This window comes from Peromyscus leucopus, chromosome 4 (assembly GCF_004664715.2).
Source record: "Peromyscus leucopus breed LL Stock chromosome 4, UCI_PerLeu_2.1, whole genome shotgun sequence".
Lineage (NCBI taxonomy): Eukaryota > Metazoa > Chordata > Mammalia > Rodentia > Cricetidae > Peromyscus > Peromyscus leucopus.
Window position 1 is genome coordinate 148,156,404 of NC_051066.1, and position 17,004 is coordinate 148,173,407.

At 47.3% G+C, this 17,004-nt stretch overlaps 1 protein-coding gene across 1 annotated transcript; it reads right to left on the reverse strand.

The window, feature by feature from the left end:
* Positions 1-1,014: 1,014 nt before the first annotated feature.
* Wfdc3 (WAP four-disulfide core domain 3) lies at positions 1,015-15,990 on the reverse strand. Its single transcript, XM_028868460.2, is given in 8 exon segments — positions 1,015-2,464; positions 2,990-3,175; positions 4,023-4,147; positions 10,611-10,616; positions 12,532-12,604; positions 12,607-12,679; positions 14,440-14,570; positions 15,425-15,990. Coding segments are annotated over 8 exon segments (690 nt in total). The 5' UTR covers positions 15,504-15,990; the 3' UTR covers positions 1,015-2,447.
* Between the last annotated feature and the right edge of the window lie 1,014 nt (positions 15,991-17,004).

Sequence of the window (17,004 nt, forward strand, 5' to 3'; positions counted from 1 at the left end):
GAGCAACTTCCCACCCTATCACCTTACACCCCCACTTACCACTGATGTCACGCCCATGGGAGAAAAAAAGGAGATTCCTAACAGCAGCAAGAGGTGCTGGTGCCCCTTGGTGTTGCTGGGGAAGGGCACAGAGGACTCAGATGGTCAAGGAAAGAGGCAGAGAGTGCGGGTCTTTTCCCGCCCCGACATCGGGGTCAGACTCCCGCTGTAAGGAATCTGCGGGTGCCAGGTGAGCGTGGCTTTGCAGTCTAGTCAGAGGTTAATTTAGGGTGCAAAGATGGCAGACAGCTAGTAGGATCAGGATTCATAGGGACCTGCTTCACGGAATTCAGGCTGAAAGGGCTTAACTAGCACTGAGGAAGGAAAGCTGTGTGTGGCTTCTTTGGGTTAAGACACAACAGTAGAGCAAACAGCCTAGAGATTTCAGAAAGACCTGGAAATTTAAGCTCTCTCTTGTTCCCTCTCTCTTCTCTCCCTCTGTGTGGGTGGGTGTGTCTCTGTGTCTGTGTGTCTGTCTCTCCCTCCCTCCCTCCCTCTGTCTCTCTCCCTCTGTGTGTGTATATGTCTGTCTCTCTCCCTCTCTCTTTCTGTCTGTGTGTGTTTGTCTGTCTGTTGCCTGTCTGTGTCTGTCTGTCTCTCTCCCTCTCTCTTTCTGTCTGTGTCTGCCTGTCTGTCTGTCTGTCTCTCTCTCCCCTCCCCCTTCCCTTTTTCCCTTGCTATGGACTCAGGCTGCACAGGTTAGCTCCCCTTGGTGGAAGAAGAGATCTGGCTCACAAGCCCCACCCTCCGGTCCCATTCTCATCTGAAAGAAAACGACCTTACAGCATCTGAAGGTTCCCAAGGCAGACAGCCTCAACTGCTCTCGCTGAAGTCTCTATTCATGCTGATTTTAATTATGTGCATAAAGCTAGACACGGTGCCGTGCCCTCGGGGACTCAGGAGACAAGAGACTCACTTGAGTCCGTGAGTTCAAGGCCAATCTGAGCAACACAAGCAACACTCATCTCAAAAGAAAAACCGCGTGCTTTTTTATTTTGATGTTTAAGTAAACAATAAAATGATAAGCAAGTCAGTGGATGAGGGATCTCAGCAACTGGTCAGTAGTCCATCAGATATTAGCCCTTCCCAGAGTCATGACTTTATGGGCCAGCCACCATAAAGTTCATGGCACAATGTAGCCACTTGACATCAGATCAGCCAACTCCAACACATGTCTACTCAGAAAAATGAGTGTTCTCAACACAGTAATATCCAGAATTTCACTTAACATTTTTGTATTTATTACTCTGTGTGTGTGTGTGTGTGTGTGTGTGTGTAAAAGAGTTTCAATGTCCAACATGAGATGACTGGTCAAATAAATTAGCCATTGCATGGAGGACTAGTAAAGAGTTATGTGTGACACTCCAATCTCCAGGAAACCTCAGCTCTTGGAGGTAACATGCTGACTTGTTTGGTGCCACAAGGTGGAAGAATCGGAAACCATGCCAAAGATCACCCTCAGCTAAGACCCACAGTGGAAACACACCTTGAGTATAACAGATGAAAACCAAAGCAGGAGATGGTGGTGCACACCTGCGATCCCAGCAGTAGGGAAGTATGCATAAGAAGATCAGGAGTTCAAGGCCAGCTTCAGCTATATAGAAATTTGAGGCTAACCTGGGATACACAAACTTCAAAAAGCAAAAAAGCAAACAAAAACTATCTTGTAATACACTTGGTGTAAGACAGTGACATTTTTAATATCTGACAGAAAACAAAAGAGGAAAGCAGAAAGCCTTTTTAAATGTGTGGTGACGTTGGTAAGAGACAGGAATGAACACAAGCCTGATGATCTGAGTTCAATCCCCAGGACCCACACAATGGAAAGAGAGAACCAACTCCTCAAAGTTGTGGTCTGAAAGAAAGCTACACCTTCACTGTGCACATGCAACTTACACACACACACACACACCAATTACTATTTTTTTAACATTTAAAAAGAAAAGATTTGTTTTACCTTGTTATGCATCAAACAAGTCAGGATGTATTATTTCAAAGATGACTAAACTCATATAAGACTGCCTAAGGTGTTACACATAACTCTTTTACTAGAACTCCATGCAATGGCTAGTTTATTTAACTAGTCATTTCACGTGGGACATTAATACTCTTCTTCATACATGTTACATTTAAAAATCCGCTCTCTTCCTTTAGTCCATAGGCTTCACAATGCCAAAGCCATGCACAGGTAGACCCGCTCACTCCCCACCTCATCTGAGGCCCTACACAATACAGACGAGAGGGTCCATGCCAGTCTTTTATTGAGAAAGAGAAACTCCTGTCCCCAGGGCTGCTGTGTGCTCCAGGCAGCAGAGGCAGAGAGGAGACCTGATATCTGTGGGAGTGTCACAAGCCCCAGGACATCACCCCTTCTTGGCTTCCAGAAGATTCCAGACAAGTCAGAACAGCTAGGGTGCTTGAAACTCTGCAAGGAGAAGACATTTCAGGTCACAGCTGTACCTTTCCAGCTCCAGCTACCCAGCTGTTTCCCTTCCTCCCTGGGGAGCCTCGATGGACTTCCTAACTAGTTCTGAAGACTCTTATGATTTAGAAGTTGGTCTCATATCTCCTGTTATCAAATAGGAATGGTATCTGCTCTGTTTTTGTTTTTGTTTTTTTTTTTTTTTTTTTGCCCTGCCCCCAGCCCTCATGGCCCCAACACACCACATGTATTCCCACCCTCTGGAACATGTCATGTCTGCTTAGGCTTTAGAGCCTGGATCAAATCCTATCTCTCCCAGAAAGACCTCACCAGAGAGCCACACCCACTGTAAACATGGCAATCCCACAGTGTCCATATGAGGGGTGTGATCTATGACTCATGATCCTTCTAACTACATTCTTCATGGCCTTCAGAAGCCGCCTTCCCAGGAGCTAACAGGGGAGTGTTAACAGCAGTGAAACCTGTTAACTTCATAGCTGGCCAAAGATCATCATGGGCAATCCTCACCTGATTCAGGTGTAGACCCATTGGTGAAGTTGGAGTCCGTGGGCAGGTGGAGCAGCTGGAGTCGGGGGACGCAGAAGCGGCCACATCCTGACTTGCAGCACTTTTCCCCAGGTTGACAGTTCTCATCCACCATGCAGTTGACAATACACAGGCCCACCAGAATTCTGGGACAATGACCATCCCGCCCTAGGGAGAACACCAGCACAAGGAAAAACACAAGGAGCTGGCTCCTCTCTTCCCAAATTCCCACCTACAGCTTTTAGACTCAGGTTCCAGGGGAATCAACCCCGACTCCCAACTCAATGGGGCTGGAGGCAGGGAAGCTGGAGGGCTGAGACACCTCTGACATGGGAGGTGTCAAACTCCCAAAGCCAGTTCCTGAGAGCTTGGTAGAATGCAGAGAGACAAGGTCCTGCCTTCTCCCTATGATTAAGTTCCATGTCACTGCCTGGTCTGGCACTCTAGAAGAAGATTGATGCCCCTGCTTTGTGCATCAGTGGGGGGGGGGTTATTATGGGGTGTGTGTGTGTGTGTGTGTGTGTGTGTGTGTGTGAGAGAGAGAGAGAGAGAGAGAGAGAGAGAGAGAGAGAGAGAGAGAGATCTGAGACCAATAAGTGTCTCAGGCCTGTAAGGCCAGCACATAGGGACTAAGCCAGGGCTCTGAGTTTAAGACCAGCCTAGGCTGCATAATGAGACCCTTTCTCAAAAACAAACAAAAAGTGATCTGAAAAAAACAGTGATAGTGTGCAACTTCTTTACTGGACAGAGGCAATAGACCCCAAAAGAGGGGATTATTTACCCCAGGCACAAAGCAGAGCCCAGACCGAAGCCTTGTTACCACACCTCCCTCCTCTAGTTCTTTCCATGCCAACATTGACCTTTAACCCTAGAAGAAAGGGCTGCATTGGGTTGGAGGCCGGGGGATGGTAAAGATGACACCTGGCTCCCCAGGAAGGTGTCCACAGGAAACTCCTCTAAACTCACCTGGCACCCAGCAGGCACTTGTGACTCTCCTCCCAAAGAACCAACATACCTCCCTCAATGTCTCCTCGGCAGGCGTGGCCACAGCCAGTGCTGCAGCATTTGTGTCCCTGGGGACAAGATGTGTCCCCATCACAGAGCTCCTCACATGGAAGAGGGTCAGCAGGACATCCACCACTTAATTCTGCCATAGAATCAAAGCATCGAAACTCAGATGTGCTCAAGCCAGGAACATGAAATACATCTCTCAGTGGACGTAAATATAGATTTTTAACATGCAATACACGCCAATATTCCACATTCATTCTACTTCTCTGGCCATGAACTACACTGGCTTTGGTGCTGGCAGTATGAAAAAAAACACTGTTCAGCTCCAATCCACCACAGCAAACAAATGAATGGCAGACCTTACGTTCACTCTCCCTTCCTTCGCACTGTGACAAACATACAGTGTTTGACCCCAATCAACTGTATCTCCTGGGATCTGTGCCCTGGCAAAGGCCCTTCCCACACTTCGCCCTATGACTTGCTTTTACCAGAGGGGCACTAGCAAGCATGGTGCAAGCAGAAACAGGGTGCACACAGGAGCCTGTCCTCTTGGAATACCCCTCTCCGAAGCCAGGCATGGTGCTGCAAAGCAGCTTGAGCTGGAGTGCGGCGTGATGAGATGCACTACAGACAGGGAGCATAGGAGAAATGCATTCCCGGGGACTAAAGAAGGTTCGGGGGCCATGTTTGCCTGCCATGCTTTCCTGAATTTGGTCCCCACTGTCCATGCCAAAGACTGGGCATGGTGCAGCAGCAGGATGGTGGAGACAGGCAGACACCTAGGGCTCACAGACCAGTCAGCCTAGGCGAATCAGCAAGTGAGACCCTGACTCAAAAAACACAAGGTAGACAGCTCCTGAGGGATGATACTCCAGGTTGACTTCTGGTCTCCACAGACATGTGCACATGCACACAAATATGCAGAAATACACAAATTAGTTGCTTAATTAATTAAAATAAATAAATAAGCTAGACGCACACCTTTAATCCCAGCACTCAGGAAGCAGAGTCAGGTGGATCTCTGTGAGTTTGAGACCAGCCTGATCTACAGAGTAAGTTCCAGGGCCACACAGTGAAACCTTGTCTCAGAAAACCAAAGAAGTAAGTAAGAAATACCATCCCAGACATTCCAGCTCTACTGAGCTCACAGCTGCATGTATAAATGACCTCACCTAAACCACATGGGGAGATCAACTATCCAGTAGAACCTGACCACCCTCACAGATGTGATGAGGAATTAACTATTGTCTCTGGTCACTATATCTGGGGACAGTTTGCTATACTGTAAATGAGACTCATTCATAAAGCCCCAGGTCTGGTCTGAGAAGCAATGAGTCTGGCCCAAATGATTCGCTTCCTCCAAACTCTCTTGCAACTGGAGGTGACCACAAAATAAGATGCTTTTGTATCCTTTTTTAATAACTTATTTTTGTTCTATGTGCATTGGTGTTTTACCTACATGTAGGTCTGTGTGAAGATGCCAGATCCCTTGGAACTGGAGTTACAGACAGTTGTGAGCTGCCATGTGGGTGCTGGGAATTGAACCTGGGTCCTCTGGAAGAGCAGCCAGTGCTCTTAGCCACTGAGTCATCTCTCCTGCCCCTGCTTTTGTATTCTTGATACAAACTGCCACTTCACTTCTGTCTTCTCCCAAAGCCACACATGCTGTGGAGACGTAAGGCAGCCTTCTTTGCAGTAGGAAGAATCCACTAGCATGAGGACCAAGTCGAGGACTGGCAGATGCTTCCTTCCAGAGAGGGAGATGCTTCCTTCTTGGTAGCATCATTGAGTTGCCATGGCAGCTCTAACATCCACCTCACAACTCTTGTAAACTGAGGATAGTGAATCGTTATTCTGTCAATGTTCTGTTGTCCGTAGACAAATACATTCTGGATGTGCCCCTTTGTCACTGCTGTGACAATAACAAAATCCAGAGAGGAGCATGGGGCTGACCTAGAACTAGAGGAAGCTGGCGGCTAAGCAGGACAAACTCAGCACCCTGACTTGCAATGAATTACATTCCACCACGCCATTCTTACAAGATGCAGGCAGCTTGGCCCCGGGAGCAGGCACACCCAAAGAAGACTGCATCCAAGCCAAAACTAATTCACCATGATTCATTCCAGTTCTTTAGATGTGGAGGCAATGAACAATTAAGTTTCGTAGAAAACCAAAACATGCCTAGCCCAGAGCCTCCAAAGCAACAGGTTATGTATGATGACACATGGCTGGCTCCAGGGAGTCTGCCATGATGGAAAGAGCAAGTGTTGGACCCCAAAGATGAACCATATTAGTCTTGTGCTCTGGGATTTTCCTGCACAGGAATATTCTGTGTTGTTATGATGTCATATCAAAACTACATGCCCTGATTGTTTAATTTGGAAAACATGGTTACTGTAACTACCTGATGTATCTCACTGCACCTACTCATCATCTTCTTGGCCAACACTGCAACAACTTGACAAAAATAAACTTTACTCCACCATTGAGAGAGCTGGATAGCAATCACCCCAGAGGAAAATTGCACTGTCACCAGCTTCTTACAGTGTCACACAATGGACCTAAAAGGAGAGCCACCATACTTACCAGGTGTTGCCATTTTCACAAGCTTAGCTCTGCTGGGATGAAGGCCGGGAGACTCTGCTCCTCTGCTCTTCAGACACAGCAGAGACCTTACCTCTGCTCTCTCCTAGCCCAGCTTCCCTTGAGCTCCCTAGAGTTTTGCCAAATTTCAAAAGCAAGGAGTAGACCCCTTGTGAGGCAGGCTGGGGTCCTGAGGATCAGATCACATCCCCTTGACCATTGCTCAGCACTACCATCGTCCTTCATATCCATGTCAAACAATTCCTGTCAGCTCAAACACATGGACTCAATGGGACTTCACTACCTCTAAGTCAGACTATGCCATCCTCGTTGGTTTGGTGGTTTGTTTGGGGTTTTGTTTGTTTATTAATTTTATGTTCATTGGTGTTTTGCCCACATGTATGTCCATGTAAGGTTGTCAGAAGCCCTGGAACTGGAGTTACAGACAGGTGTGAGCTGCCATGTGGGTGCTGGGAATTGAACTCAGGTTCTCTATAAGAGCAGTATGTGCTCTTGACCACTGTGCCATTTCCCCAAACCCCATACTTTCATATCCCTTTTTATTTATTTTTATGTGTATGAGTGTTTGTCTGCATGTATGTCTACACACATGCCTAATGCCCAAAGAGGCCAAAAGAGAGTATTAGATCCCTTCTGGGATTGTAGACAGTTATAAGCTACCATATGGGTATTGGAAATTGAACCTGTGTCCTCTGAAAGAACAGCCAGTGCTCTTAACAGTCGAGTCATCTCTCCAGCCCTACCATCTTCATTTTGTTTTGTTTTGTTTTGTTTGTTTTTGTTTGTTTGTTTGTTTGTTTGTTTGTTTTTTCAAGACAGAGTTTCTCTGTGTGGCTTTTGGAGCCTGTCCTGGAATTCACTTTGTAGACCAGCCTGGCCTCTGCCTCCCGACTGCTGGAATTAAAAGTGTGTGCCACCACCGCCGGCGGATCTCTCTGAGTTCGAGGCCAGCCTGGGCTACAGGCTCCAAAGCTACACAGAGAAACCCTGTCTCAAAAAACAAAACAAAAAAAAAGAAAACAAAAACAAAAACAAAACATGGTGCCTGTGATGCCTTTGGATAGGATGCTCTGTCCTCAATTTCTTGGTTCTTCTAACCTATGTGAACTCAACCATTCCAAAGTGTGGGGTTCAATAAGCTCACAACTGATTATGCTGCCAGGGATCAGGACAAGAAACAGGACTGGTAGCTAGAATTGGGATTATCACCCCCACCCTCCATCTGCACCCTCCCAACACCCCACCTATCACCAAAAAGCAGGGAAGTTGTATTCAGTAAATGGGCTTTAGTCCTGCATCAGCTTCAGGGTTTTACCTCCCTGGGAACCCCCTTCTGTCAAAGAGCATCACGCCACCCTGCCCCTGAGATGGACACCTCACACCATCCTTGACACGCCCTACCCCTCAGTGTCCACAGCCATTTACTTCTTTACCTGGTCCTGTCAACTGCCTTTAGGTCTCTGCTTTTCCACGTCAGCATTATGGTGAGCTCCTTCGCCTAAACCACGATCATCTCTCACCCAGTCTGCCATGATGGCTGCTCATCTGGTCTTCCATCTTCCATTCTTTGCACACCAGAACAGCCTTTTCAAAGTGAAAACTGGAATAGACCTCTCCCTCTTTAGACTCCCCTCAATGATGATTTTTTTTTGACTTTTTGAGACAAGTCTCATGCAGCCTAGACTGCCTTAAACTCACCATGTAGCTGAGAATGGCCTTGAACTCCTGATCCTCCTGCTTCTGCCTTCCCAGTGCTAGGATTATGAGCCTTTCCACCACACATGGCTTAGGTATTTGTGGTGATGTATTGTATACCCTAATAAACTTCCCTGAGGATCAGAGAACAGAACTAGCCACTAGATTAGACATAGAGATCAGGCACACACACACTTAATCCTATCTCTCGGGAGGCAGAGATCCCATCTGGATCTCTGTGAGTTCAAGGCCACACTGGAAACAGAGCCAGGCAGTGGTGGCACACACTTTTAATCCCAGCACTGAGAAGCACACACTCCTTTAATCCCAGGAAGTAATATGGCAGGGCAGAGAAAGGTAGATAAGGCATGAGGAAACAGGAACTCACTCTCTTTAGACTGAGGATTTCGTAGAGGTAAGAACTAGTGGCTGGCTGCTCTGCTTCTCTGATCTTTCAGCTTTCACCCTGATATCTGGCTCTGGGTTTTTTTTTTTTTTTATTAAAAGACCATCTAAGATTCAAACAACAGGTACTTCTTTACAAATATTTTTTAATTCGTGTTTATTAGTGTGTGTGTGTGTGTGTGTGTGTGTGTGTGTGTGTGTGTGTGTGATTGTGAATGCATGAATGCCACAGTGTGCCTGTGCTGCTCAGAGAACAACTTCTAGTCAGTCTTCTGTTCCCACCACTAGGTTGACCGCAGATCCTCGGGTTTGTGTGGCCTTTACCCGATAAACCAACTCACTGGCTCTAATTACTTCCGTCTGCGCTTAGAATAAAATCTGGGAAGGAAGTGCAATGCTGCCCTACTCTGAGCCTTGCCCCTCCCCAACCTCAACTGGACCACCCTCTTTGATAGCCTTTCACTTCATTAGGAACAAAGCTCTCCCCTCCCTCACGGCCTCTGTCGTTTCGGCTCCCTCTTCACAACCCTCCACCAAAGGTGGGGAGCTTGCTCACCATCCGTACCCACATGCGAGGTAGGGCTGACTCTCCACGCAGTGTAAATGAGTGATTGATGAGTAAGTGGGCGGGTCAAAATGCGGAGTGGAGAGGGAAACAGACCAGCTGGCACTGGACTAGCTGTTGGAGGTCCTGAGCATTACCTGGCAGCAAGAATGCGGACTCTTCAAATACATTTCCTCCAGACTCCGTCATCACGCTGTGAAGATGACAAAGGGGAGATTCAAAGTGCCCAAGCCCACTGAGCAAACAGCAGAGTCACCACAGGCCACGTTCAGACCAGAACTTATCCCTGAGAGCACAGTCCAGTGTCTGCCTCAGGCAAGCTGACAGGCACTCCGCCTTCGTCAAACAGACCAGCTCTGCTACAGTATACCTGTGAGGATGTCAAAGGTTTTGCACAGCTCAGGAAGGAGAACTTCCTGGGAATCAGTGTCATCAAGAGCAACCCTGCTCTAGAGAAGGAACTATAGATGCTGAAGGTAGTTAAAGACTCAACTCTACCAGGTCCTGCTCAGCCTGGGGGCTCCCTGGGATCTTCAGACTACTTCCAGCCTGCCTGCCTAACCAACCCCAAGGGAAAAGGAAGTCCCATCTCTACTGGCCAAAGGCCAGAGTAGCTCACAAAGGTACCACACCTGGGCAGCAGCCTCACCCTCAACCCCCACAATTCAGACTTGAGCTTCCAACACTGAGAAGATTGTATGAGGCGCTACAAGCTGACCGTGAGTGCCTTGCCCACAACAGATTCCCAGGTTTGCTCTGAGAGCTGGGAACTGAGCGTCCTGACAAGGACTACAATGTTCTCATCTCTCTTCTGAGCAGTCTGTCCAAGACAGCTGTCTAAACCAGCTACAGATGACACCACTAGGTACTGCAAAGGAGCTTGCCCCCAGGGAGATACAGTGGAGAGAAAGGACGACATGTGCTGTGGAGTTTCAGGGTCTCAGAGAGAGGGTGATCAGCAGGGTGGGGAAGAGGGACTATTGTACTCCTGGGCCCGCTGCAGTGTCACATGTGCCTATAATTGCAGCATTTGGGAAGCGGAGGCAGGAGGACTGAAAATTCAAAGCCACCGTATGCTACATAGACAGACTATTAAAGAGGAGTAGAAAAGGTCAGGCATGAAGAGGAGGAGGAGGAGGAGAGAATGTTATAGCCCAGCTCCCCGCCCTAGGAGCCTAAAGAAAAGAACCTAATGTATCCTGAAGGACTAACACACCCTTTAACTCATTATAACAACTCTCCAGGCTCTTTCCACCTCACAGGGAAAGAAACAGAAAGAGAAGCATGAGAGGCTTGCCTGGGGATCCACTTGTCTCAGACAACCCAAATCTACACTCGCAACCCTAACACACTGTGTTCTCAGGTGAGAGGCTGGCTCCAGTCTCTGCAGACAACAGAATGTCATTCAGGAGACAGAGGCAAGGGAGTCACAAGCTCCGGGCAAGCCTGAACGAAACAGTGAGGCTCTGTCTGCAAAAGAGGAAAGGACATAAAGGAAAGAAGGAAAGAGCCAGGTTTGCTGGTGCATGTGTGTAATCCTAGGACTCAGGAGGTGGAGGCAGGAAAACCAGGGGTTCAAGGCCAGCCTTGGCTATACAGAGTATTGGAGTCCAACCTGGGCTACCTGAGACTCTGTCTCAGAACAAAAGTAAAGTAATAAATGATCTCATTTCAGAAAATAAGCCACCCAAGAAAAAACGTATCAAGAAATATTTTAAATCTATAAAACACCCTAAAGTCTGAGCAACAGGCAGACATAAGGTTGCATATTATATCTGGGTTAGTTCTCCAAAAGCCAATGTATACATCTAACATCACTCCCAGAAAAGGAGTTTGGAGAATGAAGAGACACGGGAAATGTGATCATGAGAATACTGAGAAGTATAAACAAGCACAAGTAGCCATGAAAAATCTAAAATAGCAGGAAAACAACTAGTTCCACACAGACACCACCACCAACTTCTTTTTTTCTTTTTCTTTTTTTGTTCGTTTGTTTGTTTGGTTGGTTGGTTGGTTGGTTTTCCAAGACAGGGTTTCTCTGTATGTGCCCCTGGCTGTCCTGGAAATCACTGTAGACCAGGCTGGCCTTGCACTCACAGAGATCCGCCTGCTTCTTCCTCCCAAGTGCTGGGATTAAAGGCGGCCACCGCCGCCGCCCGCCGCCGCCGCCGCCGCCACCACCACCACCACCCAGTGACACCACCAACTTCTAATAACTTTCTTTGAGTGACTGGTGAAGGAACGGTCAGGGAAGCATGGCCACAGCGGAAATGCGTCATCTTTCCACTCCCACTGCCACCTCCCTGGTGTCAAAGGTCGCTATCTTCCACTGGCATTATCTCCCGTCTCTGTCCCTAGCCATGCACGTGACTTGTCCTCTGAAGATCTCTACAAAGGATTCTCTCTTCCATATCCAGTCACACCCTTCCCTTGGTTGGTTTTAACTCCTTCTCCCAGCTGCAGCTTAAATGCCACTACCCTAGACATACTTTCCTTAAGCCCCCAACCCAATGTGTGTGCCCATTATTCTCTCAGCATCCTTTATTGTTTCTTTGTTATCCTTATCACAATTCAAAATCATGTATTTATTTGCATGCTTTGTCCAGGACAGTGTACCCAGAACTCATCACTGGATGTAGCAAACAATAAACATCCAATAGATGTTTGTGGGGAAAAGATAAGATATATAAGTAAAGAAGTAGGTCACGATGACCCTGTTAGAGGAAGTAGGGGTCTCTTTCCGAAGCCTCCCTAACACTGCAGAATAAAAGAAAATCTGCCTCAACTATTAACAAGACACTAGCCCGCATGTGTGCGGAGAGAGCAGAAAGTCTCAGAAGCAGGTGAATAGGAGAGTGTATGCCGTCTTCTGCAGACATCAAGATTCTATTCTGCTGTCTCTGTATAGGTTCTTAGGGTACATTTTAGTAGAGAATCTCTCAACTAACGTGGGGATTGGGAATTAGTCAGCAACTTCCTACTCTGGCCTCCACAGGAGAATAGGTGGCATGACCTCCTGGCATCCTGCCCTACTCGGCTAGGACTAATCCAACCAGTACTCGTGACTTGGGTACTCTGGATGTCTTTGTTCAGTTCTCAGAATATAGCTGGCATTTGTATTGTTTCTCAAAGTAAACTGAAACCACTTATCAGGGAATGATTTAGTACCCTGGCAGCAGACAGTGTGTGTGTATGTTTGACAAAGGAGCAAGTTAATCTGCCCATGGAGCATGAAGAGTGGGACTTACCCAGCTTCTGTATGAAGAGTGGGACTACACATCTCTTGTTGCAGCCAAATGTACAGCATCTCTTTGCGCTGGACATGCCTTACGTGTGGTACACATGTTAGAACAGAATGGTCTCTGAATAACTTTGGGACTACCTCTTTTCCTCTCTGTTTCAAAAACAGACACACAGGAGCTGGAGAGATGGCTCATGGGTAAGAGCACTTACTATTCCTATAGAGGACCTGGGTTTAGTTCCCAAATTGTCTGTAACTCCAGTTCCAGGGGATCTGGTGCCCTCTTCTGGCCTATGAGGGTACTCATACACCTGTGGTGCATATAAACTTGAACAAGCACACACACATCCAGATTAAAATAATACGTTTTTTAAAAGGCCTAAGTTGGGGAGATAATTCAGTCAATAAAGTGCTTTCTGAACAAGCATGAAGAACTGAGTTTGAGGACCTGAGTTTGGATCCCCAGCACTCGCAATAAAAAAAAAAAAATAACACTTGGGAGGCAGAGGCAGGAGGATCTCTGTGAGTTCAAGGCCAGTCTGGTTTACAAATAGAGTTCCAGGACAGCCAGAGCTGTAACACAGAGAAACCCTGTCTCAACAACAACAACAACAATAATTTTTAAAATAACAAAGCAGGCTGATGGGATGGCTCAGTAGGTAAAGGCACTTGCCAAAAGCCTGAAGACCTGAATCTGATCCTCAAGTCCCACATAGTGGAAGGAAAGAACCAATCCCCACAGGTTGTTGTCTGACCTACATATGCATGCCCTAGATGGTGCACACACACTAAATAAAAAAGCAAATAAAGTTTTTAATTTTTTTTAAAGAGGGGGAAGAAGTTGAGACCAATTACCCTTCAAAATGAGCTCCATTGGGAAGGAACACCTAGGACCATGGAGGCCATGATCAGGCCTTGGGATGGGAGTGGGAGGGGTAAGAAGGACAGCTTAAAGTAAAAAACAAGACAAGACAGCTGTGGTTAACAGCATGCAGGGAGGGGGAGGACTCTTCAGAGAAACCTCTTGGTTTTAGAAGTGTTTCCAGGAGTGGGGAACCTGGCCATAACTCAAAGCCAGTTTCGGGGAAGGCATCAGAGCTGTTTACAGAAACAAGGAGGAACATTTGTATACAGTCCTTGCTATACCAAAAGGAGGTAGGGAACAGAGCCACAGGGGAGACGTGGCCTGCTCTCTGAGAGTGAGAAAAGCAGCTAGAGGCTTTGTGAGCTAACACCTGTAACCCCAGTACTTGGAAAGAGGGGGCAGGAAGACTGCAGGTTCCAGGCTATCCTGAGCTACACAGAAAGATCCTGACTTTAGAAGAAAAAAAAAGGCCAGGCATGGTAGGACACACTTGCAATCCCAGCACTAAGGAGGCAAAAGCGGGAGGATCCTGAGTATGAAATCAGAATGAGCTACATATCGAGATCTTGAACTACATCCCTGAGTCCTTAGTGCCTTTTTTTTTTTTTTTAATTATTATCATTTTAGGGGAGGCACATGGAGCTCAGAGGACAGCTTTGTGGAATGGGTTCTCTCTTTTCACCTTTGCACAGATTCTGGGGATGGAACTCAGTCTTTGGGTTTGCAGATGAGGTAGGAAGCACCGTTACCTGCTGAGCCATCTCACCGACCCACCTTCCCAGGATGTCTTAACCACTATCTTAAGCGGGCTTTCCTTCACAACAGAGCTTGTCCAAAGTAAAAGACATGGATCATCAAGGCGGCTCTCTTTCCCGATAGGAGACAGAGAGCTGAGGTACGGAATGGACAGGGACTGCGAAGTGGGGAGGGGCAACCTACATAGCTAGGTGTCTGGAGACAATCTAGAACGTGGGAAGCTCTCGGTTCTATCTATCCAAGAGATAAGTCCGAGAACACACTGGGATCTTGCCCCTCGTGACAACAACCCCTATGAGGTCTGCTTGGTGGGCCTTGGCACAGCCTGTGCTGTGGCACTTCTGCCCAGCAGGACATGACCTATCAAGTTGGCACAGATATTTGCATGGGTTCTGATCAGGAAGGCACTGTCCCTCTTTCACTGAAAGAGATTTCATATGAAATTGAGATAATTGGCCAGGCCTAAGGAGATGGGGATCAGCCTCTACCAGTGGAGGCTGAAGAAATGAAGAGATGGCTCGGCTGTTAAGAACACTTAATGTTCTTCCTATACCTCCTGTTCAAGGGGATCCTACTCCTCTTCCAACCTCTGTAGGCACCCGTACACACATGCCATACAAACAGAGAAACATCTACACAAATCTTGTTTGTTTTGTTTTGTTTTGTTTTTCGAGACAGAGTTTCTGTGTAGCTCTGGAGCTTGTCCTGGGACTTGCTCTGTAGACCAGGCTGGTCTCGAACTCACAGAGATCCACCTGCCTCTACCTTCCGAGTGCTGGGATTAAAGGTGTGAGCCACCACCGCCCGGCCATCTACTCAAATCTTTAAAAAATAAAAAAGTAGGGAATGCGAGGCAAACATATCTGGAGGAGCTCAGCATCTCCATGCATTCCTATGCAGATTATCTCTGCAGGCCTTCTCTCCTTGCCACACAGATACACACCCCCACGACTACTAAAAAACAGGCAAACCAGTAGTGCTGCAGAGACAGACAGACAGACAGACAGACCAAGGGGGCTGTTGCGTGGCCGTCCTCATTTTATGAGCTCTAGAAGATAGTTGGAAGGTATATCCTTATAAAACCTAACTCCTTGCTGCAGAGAGTGCACCAAAAACCAAGCCAACCTATCCTTACTGTCCCGACAACCTTTCCATCCAGTTCTTCCTCCAGGTGATGACTGGCTCCACAAATGAGAAACCTTAGAAGGCAGGAGATGATCTCTCCCCTAGAAACTTTCTATTACTTTTAGCCAAGGACCCCAGATGATAGCTCACCGTGCTCTCCTGCAGTTACCCAGGATGCCAGGGACCCAAGAGCAAGAAGTGCCTTCAGGAGGAAGAAGTAGCTTAGCATCCTGCTGATGTTGAGAGTTGAGAGCTCAGTTCAGAGCAGAGGTAGCAGCAGAGGAAAGGACAGGACTGGGTAACTGCTGACAATCCAATCCCAACAGTTTCTTACATAATAACCCCCCCAGGAATGTCTTCTCCTCCACAATAAGAACAATGATTGGCTGCTGGAGTGTGGAAATTTTCCTGGCACTGCCAAAGGGCACATGTGATGGGAGGGACCAAATACTGCCATACAATATACACAATACTCTTAGACAATGATGAGGATCCCAATGGGAAGCTAGAAAAAAGGAGAGGTAGCCATTGGGTTAAAGGTCAAAGAGAGACCTTTGGAAGGAAAATGAGAGAGGGCGAACCAGACCACCTGTTCTTCCTGGGTTCACACTGGGACTCTGAGGGGGCGGACCAGAGAGGAGAAAAATAAAGTCCAAAGCTGGGGTCAGGAGGGCTGTGAGGGCTGACGACTCCAGCCAGCCAGTTTATTAGTATCACAGCAGGAGAATTACAGGGAACTCTAGCTCCTCTTTTGCAAGGTACATTCTGGTACAGTAAGCAAAATATTTCATATCTCAGGGTTTGTAATATTTAACTACAACTTTACATGGAACCGTCGATCTCTGGGCCCTGGCCTCGGCCCCCCAGAGCCCTGGCACCAGACCATTGCTGGCCTTGCCAAGAATGGCCCTGGCAGGGAACAAAAGCTCAGTGTTCTTCCTTCTGTCCACAGGATCTGGAAGGGCCTTTGGCCCTACCTAGCCCCTGAAAAAGGAAAGAACTGGAAAAACAACTTAATAAGAAAATAATAAGCTAGTGGTGTAACTGAAGCGTTCTGTCCCATCCTGGGGAACTGTCAGAACCGACAGAAAAGCAGCGTCCAAGTGTTCCAGCATCAATAAAAATGTACAAACAGTTTACAGCTTGGTCCTTGTGGAAGAGAGTGAGAGTGACCGTGCAATTAGTATGCAGGAGAACAAAGATCCAGTCCCACAGTCAATGTTCTTAGCGCTTTGCTTTAAGACAGGGTCTTGCGATGCAGCCCAAACTCCCGAGCCTCCTGCTGCTTCTTCCTGAGTTCTGGGATTATATACAACATCACACCTGCCCATAGCCAAGGTTAACAATCATATCACAACAGGCTTGAACCTACATCTTTCCTAATGCAAAACTCATACACTTTACACTACCTGATAACTGTAACCTGCACAAAGTAACGTTATCACCTAGGTTATCACCCATAAATAAATCCAGTTCTCTCACTGACACAGCTTACATCTGAGACAGTGCTAAGCGGGGCTCTAGAGAACACCACAGTTGCTAAACCCTTCATCCCTAACCTATCCCAGAATCAACCATCTTGGGGAAGGAAAGCCAGCTCTCCGGAACAGGACAAATTAGTTCACAAGCCACAACTCAACCTTCATTCTGATGTCTTCAGACAAAAGAGGCAGACCCCCGAGGCTAGTGGGTATTTGGGACGGCACGAGCGGCCCTCCTTTTGTTGGCTT